This window comes from Nilaparvata lugens, chromosome 2 (genome assembly GCF_014356525.2).
Source record: "Nilaparvata lugens isolate BPH chromosome 2, ASM1435652v1, whole genome shotgun sequence".
NCBI lineage: Eukaryota > Metazoa > Arthropoda > Insecta > Hemiptera > Delphacidae > Nilaparvata > Nilaparvata lugens.
In genome coordinates this window covers 92,586,886-92,597,322 of record NC_052505.1, presented here as the reverse complement: position 1 = coordinate 92,597,322, position 10,437 = coordinate 92,586,886, and the positions used below count along the sequence as shown (strand labels likewise).

The window sequence follows — 10,437 nt, the reverse complement described above, 5'->3', positions numbered from 1 at the left end:
AAAGTGGGGAGAATGCAAGGCCAGTTTCCAGTGTTATTCTAGGTCCAAAATGTGTTTACAAAAACCAGAAGGGAAAATAAAAAAAGAGAAAAAAGCTAGCTACAACAAAATAAGAGTTTGACAACATGTTCTCCAACATGAAGAACTCATTGATGGAGTAGGCCTACAATGGGTTCTCCACTAGCAATCTCCTCAGTGCGCCCTGAAATCGCCTTTGGTAGACAGGTCTACCAGAAAAAACTTGTAGATACACAGTTTACTTGTCTAGCCTTGGTGAGCAAGGCTACTTTGTGTCCTGCTCAGCCTCTGATAATGTATATCCAATCTATGGCTTCCTCTTGTATTATATGTATGAAAAACTCTGCCTGGTGGCAAGCTCATCTTCATTTGCATGGGTCCGGCAAAGAGCCTGAAAAATATTGAGAGCAAATACTGTAAGTATCCTCTCTCCAACAAAGAGTGGATGACAATAATGAGCCAGCCTGTCAGCCCACAGATGTCCCACAAGCCACAATGCTTTCTTCTGCATGTGCAGCAGACATCCAACATCCACAGCTCCATCCCAGAGAACCAGGCTATACAATATGATGCTCTGAAAGAAAGTGAAATAGCATACTTGAAGGTACTGCATGGAAACACTACCTTGTAGCCCTCTCAATAGGAAGACTACCCTGCTCAGCCTACATCAAACATCCTCTATATGACTGCTCCACAACAGCTTCCTGTCTAGAATCAAGCTGAGCTTCACTGGAGCAGACTTGTACTCCTGTTTGGTTCTAAGGCTAAACAGCTGAACACAATTGTTTGTGCATTCTGTTCATCAAGGAGGAAGAGGGTTGAAAAGAGCCAGTTTGTTGCAAACCCCCTTGTCTCAAGAATAGCTGCCTTTAGCTCCTCAGTTCTGCAGCTCATGTCAAAGAAGGTCGTGTTGTCAGCAAAGAAGAGTTATGCCAGCATCCACACATGCAATATCATTCACTGAAACTAGAAAAAGAAGAGGACCAAGACAGAACCCTGGGGCACTCCTTAGTCATGACAGTTTCTAATCTGTAGAACAATGCCATTGTCCAGCATCACCACAGGTCATTCCATGAATGTCTCTACTACTAGAAATGTTCAAACTGGATACTCTTACAATGCTGTCACAGGTGATGAAGTACCAGGTATGTATATTAGTTCAAGATCAAGAGACTAAACAGAGGCTGCAAGCAGCTTTGCAGCCACAGCAGGGGAAGATGGGATCCCATCACGCATCCTCTGGATGGAGTTCGACACCTCATGGAGAGCATATTTGGCTGATACAGGAATAGTACTGGGCATTAAGGACCATGCACTTGTTCTGATGATGTCCCAGGCAGCCTTACACTTGTTGGGAGCTTTGTTGATCTGCTCACAGTTAAAACTGTAATTTGGCAGCACTCACCACATATGGTCATCTGTAATCCATGATCAACTATGCTTACTTTATCATCCAGGCACAATATTTTTCTGAGGGAAACAGATTGAAAAGCCAGTTGGAAGTATCTCAAAGAATTCAGAAAAATTTGATTCTGTGTCATGGTGAACCAGAAACTGGTCACAGACAACAAGGTTAAATAGACATGAATGCTACCATCCATGCTCAGTGATGGGCATCACCCAAATGCACTGACGATGCACCACAGGTCTCAGGGATAAGCCAGCAACATCTGGTGATTCAACCGCACAGCAGAGAGTCAAGTGATCACTGAGAAGGGGATTCATGGTAGAACACCTCACATGAACAATGTTGAACTACTCTGCAGGTCTGCAGAACTACTATGGTCAATGGCACAAAAATATTCTGATGGAAATTAGAATAGCTGATTACCTTGTCACCCCTGCACTCATATACATTTCCACACTCATGGATATTCATCGGGAGTATTATAAAATTATTAATCAATTATCATATTTAATCAGCTGTGGACAATGTTGATCAACTCTTTTATGGCAATGATGCACTCATCTTTCCCAATTTCCATTGAAATATTTTCATAAGGTTGACTATAACAGTTTCATTAAAATGCTAGAGTAGTTTCAATTTAATGCGAATAATTAAGACCAAAAATTCTCTGCATGGTCCCAGTATCAATTGAAATCATCTGGAGAAATGTAGGCTATATTTTTTTTTTAGTGACTGGCACTATTTACAGTGAGATTCATGCTTCAGCCAGCATTAATGGTTAACATTGGTTTTTCATCTCTTCATTGGTGCCAAATTGTTTTTGGATTATTTAGATATATAATACTCAACAATAATATTCGATCACAATATTATTATGTAAATGCAGTTCTATTCCATGAGCTATTTTCTATATGATGAGCCGTCTTCAACCACTCCTAGATCGAGAAGTACTTATGAATGTTTACTATGGCTGTTTTCATACTATAATAAATTACAGTGTACTGTTCTGGGAAAACAGTCCACACATGGGAAGAATTTTACTTCTGCAGAAACGAATTATAAGGACTATCTTCAGACAACCATACCTCACCCACCGTAAACCCTTGTTTGTGGAGGCTGGCATTCTAACACTACCTGCACTGTTTGTTTTGGAGGTGTGTTTGATGACTAGAAGGAAGCCAGATATTTTTTTGAGCAATCAGCAATATCACCACTACAACACAAGACGAAGGAACGACACTCATGTGTCAGTGGTACGATCCAGACTGCCACAAACCACAATATAGACCCAAATATATCTGCAATAGGATATACAACTGCTTGCCAAATGAATTGAAGACCTTGGTAAACTTGAGTCAATTTAAAAATGAACTTAGAAAATTCCTCACAATAAGACCATACTATAGTTTACAAGAATACTTTGAGGAAAGAATCTCGCCACACTGACACCAGGAGCCATAAGGATATTGAGCTCTACATTATGATGAAAAATCTGACAACCACGGCGCAAACGTGCTTCAAGTGGGAGAATAAATCAAGTATCAAATTTATTATAAAATAATTCTGGACAGAATATATTTGAGATGAAGCTGATAATTATCAACAAGTATCAGCAATCGAGCAATCAATATTAGAACAGAAGTCGATGGAAATGGAGTGTAACAATGGAGTGGTTTTATAGTGCGGTCCACGTTATAATGGCAGTGGATAAAGATAGAAGAATAGCGATGCTGATTCTCTGCATTAATCAATTATATTTCTACACTGTCAAAAATATAATTTGCATCGTTGTGGACCTAGAAAAGGATAGTAACACCGGCTTTGTCGAATAATAGACAAGGATAGCAAAAGCCAAGTTGATCAAATACTGTCATTATAACGTGGACCTCACTATAGTTGTCAAATGCTTACCTGTAGCTCTGTATGTAGTTATGCTTTCGGTGGTATTAGTTGTTGTTTCACTCTTCTCGTCATAGAATTGATAAATCTCTCTCTATTTTAATAGTTAAAGAGTATACGTACAGAAGCATCCTTTTGCAATAAAGGTTTCAAAAAAACTTACCCCTCTTACCACCGATTAATCTAAGCTGCAGACCACCTTGTCAACATAACCTGTAAATGTAAACTAAAAACTATCTATCTTCGGCTGGCTGTTTTTGGAGTCATCACAATTTTTATAGTAATGGATTATTAGTTATTAATCTTATGTTCCTTTTTAAACATTCATCTATATCCATGAATAATAATGAAAACTAACAGGAAAAATAGGATATGAGTGTTATAGTAGTATATTTTTCCAAAACAAATCAAATATGTCGGGAATTAGTCCAGTGTCACCACAAGTTTTCAAAGCTTTGGTTACTGTAAATATTACCGAACTCTCATCTTTTGAGCAAAAGGACTTGAGGCCGATCCTACCATGCCTTGTTCGTATGAGCTTAATTTCTCCTGTTGATACAACCAAAAAATGTGTTGAGAATAAGAAAGAAATTTTGACATTACTTTCGGGGATAGACTTAGTGAATGCTATCGTTGCACTTTTATCAATTGATTTTCATGCACTTGAAGTTGACGTAAAAAGAGAGCAGCAATTGAGGTAAGTTAGTTTGTAACTCACAAAGATATAGATATGAAATATATAAATAACTGAGAACAGTTTGTTATCAGTGGCTATGAGCAACTACTGAATCAGGTTGTTGTGTTACCTTACTTTATAATATCTTGTCTGCCATAGTAAGATAGCTATCAATCTAACAGTTAATTTGTTTTTTTTTGTGTTTTGGCTATCAAAATATTTGATAGACCCAGTTAAAATTCAGCAAAATATGATGAGCCTGTTTAGTTTAACATTTTCTGCTTAATCATTTGAATTTAGATATCGGTTTGCAAATGGATGATTTCAGATGATATTTTGAAGGAATCAAGAATATTCTGCGCGGCTCAATAATTTTCGTCAACTTATATGCCTTATTCAAATTTGACACACATGGGCACAAAGTGTAAAATAACTGTACCGGTAGGTAATTTACATGTTTAAAAACAAATATATTTGTTTCAGACAAAAATTCGGAAGCGCTCATACAGATAGTTTCTTGATACAATCTCTGCAAAGTGGACTTGCTTTGGAATTTGAGCGCAGTGACTCAACCAGAAGGCTAAGACTTGTCTTATCAGAACTGCTCTTTGTACAAGCTCAGGTAACTTATAGTTTGATGTAAAATAGCAGCTATTTACTATATTATCTACAGCTTTTTTATACTTTTTTATTTCCTGAAATTTTCCGGCCATTCCGCACCCAGTTATTGTAGAGGAGTCCTGGTCATAGGTATACTGATGATCTGGCCAGAGTTGAGAGGATTATGCTCACCCTCAAGAACAAATTTGAAGATGGTGATTTTGATAGCTCAGCTTCATATAGAAATTTCAATCAATTCTACTTCAAACAGGAGGATTGAGCTGGCTAAGAGGTTGATGATTGAGGATGTACCTAATCAATGCAACAGAGGGCTGTGAGAATCTTAACAGACGGTGACCATCTTGCTCTCTGCAAGCCCATCTTTTTTTGCCTTGGTGTGCTGACGGTCTTCAGCCATTACATCCTCCTTTGCTTGGTATGTCAAGAGGATACAGCGTACTCTGGCTGCCTGTAGTGACATTCTCTATTGCAATACCAGGCACCGTGAGCGTTTGGATGTCCCCAGGAGACGCCTCCACCGATCACAGGCCAGTTATTCGATTTCTGCCCTGAAATTCATTAACAAGCTGCCTCCTAGTGTGAAGCAGTTGGATGAGGCCGCCTTCAATAGAACCGTCAGGAAGCTGCTTTGTGACAAGGCATATTATAATGTGAACGAATTTGAAGATATTTTTTGATTTTTATCAAAATTAACCCTGTTTGGATCTGCCATCCAAATAGGTTTGTGCGTAATTACGTGTATTGAAATTGAATTTTATGACGCCATCGATCCCACAAGTGTGGGTAATCGATGAAGCAGACGGTAATGGTCAGAATTTTTGTGGATGTTACCTTAAAGTGAAAAATATGTCTAATATTCGCTCAACAAATTTCAAAGTAGGTATTGTATTGCTCAATTGCAGTAGGCTCATTATTCATCTTGGTTAGTATATTCCCAATCTTGATATTCTTAATACACTCAACACTTGTACATACTTACACCTGAGCAATATTTGTATTATTTGTGAGTAGAATTTAAGGATTGACATTGTAATTATTATTTTAGATCTTCATTTAATATATACAACGTTTCCAATGATATATTATGTATTAATAAAAACAATATAAAAACTTGTAGTACCTACCCTTCATTAAAAACTTTTAAATTTAAAGGGTACTACAAGTTTCTATATTGTTTTAATTAATTTGTACAATAGTAGCCCATAAAAGTGAATTAATTTTATATTATGTATGTATATAATTGAAGAAATAAAACTCTATACTATTTTATTGACAATTTCCCAGTCAATAGACTGTGGCTAAGAATAAACTGAACTAAACATTCTATTCTATTCTACTATTCTAGGTGCAGAAAGGCGCGGTATCTGAGTCTTATGTGAAACAGTCTGATCTATTCGACAATGCGGTGTACATAGCAGAAATATGTGATGTGATCAGCATAGCAATCGCTGAGCTGCCGGCCCTTCTCTCCATCCAGGACATTGCCGAAACCCTGCTTCACGTCAATCATGGCCCGGACATCATATGTTGTATTGTTGCAAATCTACCCGACTCTTTCTCTGAAGGTAATATCATAAAGAGAAGATAGCATACGAAGATATTCCATGGTTTGTAAAATTCATTCAGATTGGAAGTTTCGTATCAAATTATGGTGTTGTGTACCAAGTTGAGATGATACTGTATCATATTCTGTTGATACTGTATAATGTGTGGTGATACTGTATCATTATAGTGGCCCATTCTATTTTAACCTTGGGGTTAAAATTTTGAAAATACTTTTTTAATTTTATTCAACAGAGGACAATCTGCTGAGAATTTTCATATTTTTTATTTCTGTATCTCAAAAAATGAATTTTTCATTATTTTTCAAAATATGCATATCAAGAAAGTGTATTTTTGAGAAATCACATTTGAAAATTGCACTTTTTTACAGTGAGAATGAGGTGTTCAATAAAATAACTATTAGCTATATTTGAAATATTTTATCTATTTGTGTGTAAATCTTGACAAACACTTACTTAGAAGTAAAAATCCAACTGAAAATTATTTTTTTATATAAATTAATAATAATAATAAGTAAATTTTTAGCCGATACTTGTAAGCTTGCTTGAAATTTTTAAATTAAATTTGGTGAATCAAACAAGAACAATACCATTTTTTCTTTATAAATCTAGAAAAAATCTCACTTTAAAGTAATAATATAACGGAAATTGAATTTTTATATAAATTAATAATAATAAGTAAATTTTAGCCAATATACATTAGCTGATACTTGTAAGATTGCTTGAAATTCAATTTGGTGAATCACACAAGAACAATACCATTTTTTATAAATCTAAACTAAATCTTACTTAAAAGTAAAAATCTTACTGAAAATTGATTTTTTTATAAATTATTTGAAAGTTTTTCTTCTAAATCCATTCTTATTACTGAAATCAAACTCACAATAGATGAAACATCTCATTCAGAACAGTGCAACATAATAAAATTAGTAGAAGTGATGGTGATGTTGTGAAATCTCTCCATAATAACAAAACAAAGATAATGTCCTCATTCCTCAGTACAGCTGATGATGCGTTGGTTAACTACGTGAAACCATGGTTCTGTGTTAAAGTTTTTAATAAATTTTTAGTGAAATTCGACAATATCTTTGTTTTCTTATTATTAGTGCAACATAACCTCAAATAATGTACAAAAACTACAGAGCACTGAGAAATAAAAGGGGCCTTCGGGTTAAATCCAACCCAAACGTCCCTTTTTAAAAGGGACCTTCGGGTTAAAAACCCTAAGGTCCCTTCCAGTCAAGTTGCAGTGCCTTGGAAATCTATAAAATACAATTAACTATTTAGAGCATAGGGAACGAAATACTGTTCTGTCCAACAAGTAGAGAAGAAATCAAGGCATCATAATCAACTGATAACTATAAATCGACATTTTAGACCAACATTCATATTTTCTGCTCTCCTGCAAAATTTAATGTTTGACCCTAAGGTCCCTTTTCATAGGATGGGTCACCAAATTATGGTGTGTATATACTGTTACTGTATCATATGGTGTTGTGTATCAAGTTGAGATGATACTGTATCATATTGTGATGATACTGTATAATGTGGGGTGATACTGTATCATTAAATCATAAATTGTATGGTGATACCATAGAGAAAATATAGCATAAGAAGATATCCCATGGTATAGGGCGTTTATGTTCCAAATTTCACTGTTACCTCAAGCCGATTACTCTCGACTACTGTCTATTTTTTAAGTTTTAGCCGGGTGAGAGTGTAAAAACGGCACAATATGAGAGAATACCAGCGTCACATAGCTTCAACAAAAACAACTACTATGACTATAGGCTTGAGTTAACAGTGAAATTTGAAACATAAACGCCCTATACCATGGGGATATCTTCCTATGCTATCTTTTCACTATTGTATCATCATAAATGATACAGTATCAACACGATATGATACATTATCATATCAAAATTGTAATTTTTATGTTGTATCATATCAGAGGAGGAACTTAGCTCTTCCAATTTCCATCAGACTATATTCGTGCGGTTGACTATAGTAGATCTTTATGATAGGTTTCATTACATATTTGCATATTGGAATTCAAATCACTTTGTCCTCAAAAAATTGCCCCCTCCTTCTCATCTTTGAAAATCAAACAACCCAGATCTTCATTTTTTTCAATTCAAAAGCTCGGCTCATTACTTTACATGACTTTCCATTGTAAAATTGTATTTTCTTAAAAACTGTATTTTATATGCTTGAAATTTTGTATATGATGTTGACCATGCATTAAAAAAAGTGTCCAATATCAATAAAACAGCTTTTATTTATATTAATTAAAAACATTTGTGAATAAAGATCACGTAATTCTTACTCAGTACTTCTGAAAATACGCTAATAGTGTACATACAGACGTTTCGAGAGTTTGCGTAGAAAATTGACGTTTGTAGTTTTTAATACATTTTTGTGATTTCTGCGATTCTTCCTAAGTGAATAAAAAATTGTGTTTTTACACATTTTTGTTATTTCTGCGATTTTCAATCCAATTAACAACTATTGAGTTTTTAGGCATTTTTGTTATTTCTACGATTTTTAATCCAATTTTGTTTTTGATGAATAATTTTCAGTATGCACCAGTCTGATTGCGAATGCTGAAAGGCAGGACGAGGAAAATGGGGGAAGTCGTATTCGAATGCAAGCACTGACCATGCTCTGTCAAATGTATCCGGCTCAGACGCTGGCAGTGCGCGCCAAATGTGTAAGTACACTCATTTAATTTATGTTCTCATTGAATACATTCATTATCACTCATATTGCCACTTATTTAATCAATAAAAAATGGTTGGAGTTTGGAAGAGTGATCGATTATTGAACTCCCAAAAAAGGGGCTAGTTTTTAAATAAATTTATTAGTTTTTGTATCAGTATTTGTTTAGTTCTTCTTCTTCTCGTTCCACATGCTCTTTCCATTGTTGACGATACAATGCAACTCTCTCATTCAGACAGAAGTATGCTCTTTCCTTGTTTAGTTGAAAAAGTGTAATTATGGTTTGAATTTGTGTTTTGAGGTGGAGATGTGTCGTATGCCTGCTCTGACGATCACACTGAGTCTGGAGCATGCGCACAGGAACCGTTACGAACAGGGCGTGAACGACATTGTCGCCTTTGTGTCTGGACTGCTACTCGGCAACGACCCACAAGTCCGCAACTATTTCGCCAGTTTTGTTCGAAACAGGCAAAAGGTTAGTTTCCGACTCTTTCTTTGAAGATAATATCATAGGTAAAAGCTATCCCATAAGAAGATATCCCATGGTTTGTTGAATAATTCATCCAGCTTGGAAGTTTTGTATCAAATTGTGGTGTTATGTATCAAGCTGAGATGAAACTGTATCATATTGTGTTGATACTGTATCATTTATGGTGATACCATAGAGAAAATATAGCATTAGAAGGTTTCCCATGTTATTGCTAGTTTATGTTCTAAATTTCATGCAGATTTTTGATAAATCAAGCCGACTACTGTCTGTTATGATTGTTTTTTAGGGATGAGAGTGTAAGAACGGCACAGTATGAGAGACTACCAACGTCATATAGCTTTACGAAAATAACTACTAGGACTATCGGCTTTCTCTTTTATGATTGATTCTTCATTACAAATGTCAATGTATTGCCAAATCTTGCAACACCCATTGCATACAAACACTACATTTTTATAATAACAATTGAAACATTGAGTTAACAGTCGTATTTGGAACATAAACGCATTATATCATGGGATATTTTATTATGCTATCTTTTCTCTATGGTTAGTTGTACATATTTTGACATTCAATTCAGTTTCATACATTTTGGGTCACCTTGACACCAATCAGGATTTAAAATCAAGGCTCAGCATTTTTGTTGTACGGTATTCCAATTTATTATAATGATACTTGTATAATATCTTACCTCTATCAATTAAGGCTGTGCAAAGGCTAAAAATAAACTTTCTACTCGTGATATTTTTCAAAGTTTTTCGATTTGTATATCATTAAGCTATCAAAATGAAAAACTTTTCTCAGGAAAATATTTTTTCCGATCATTAATTTTCGAGATATGAGCGCCTAAAGTTTGAGTTTTTGGGACAGAACATTTCAAATTCGGTAAGATATAAATCCATGAGATTTAGATGATGGATTCTTCATAGTATTTTTGAACTAATAAAACAAACATTTTCTGAAAATATCCATTTTTGAAAAAGTTATTCAATTTACCAAAAAAAACTCGACAAAAAGTTATTTTTGGTTATTTTTAGTAAATTGA

At 35.0% G+C, this 10,437-nt stretch overlaps 1 protein-coding gene across 3 annotated transcripts in view; it reads left to right on the top strand.

The window, feature by feature from the left end:
• Positions 1 to 10,437, top strand: part of LOC111048334 (integrator complex subunit 2) — a 102,822-nt gene that overhangs the window by 41,484 nt on the left and 50,901 nt on the right. The window contains exons 1-5 of one of the 3 annotated variants that reach the window (XM_039422120.1): positions 3,549 to 4,022; positions 4,485 to 4,623; positions 5,968 to 6,187; positions 8,764 to 8,894; positions 9,204 to 9,377. The exons of the other annotated variants lie outside the window; for them this stretch is intronic. Coding sequence (XP_039278054.1) covers positions 3,739 to 4,022; positions 4,485 to 4,623; positions 5,968 to 6,187; positions 8,764 to 8,894; positions 9,204 to 9,377 — 948 coding nt within the window. The 5' untranslated portion in view covers positions 3,549 to 3,738. Of the gene's footprint in view, positions 1 to 3,548; positions 4,023 to 4,484; positions 4,624 to 5,967; positions 6,188 to 8,763; positions 8,895 to 9,203; positions 9,378 to 10,437 lie in introns of those variants that run through there. 3 annotated transcript variants of the gene reach the window in all.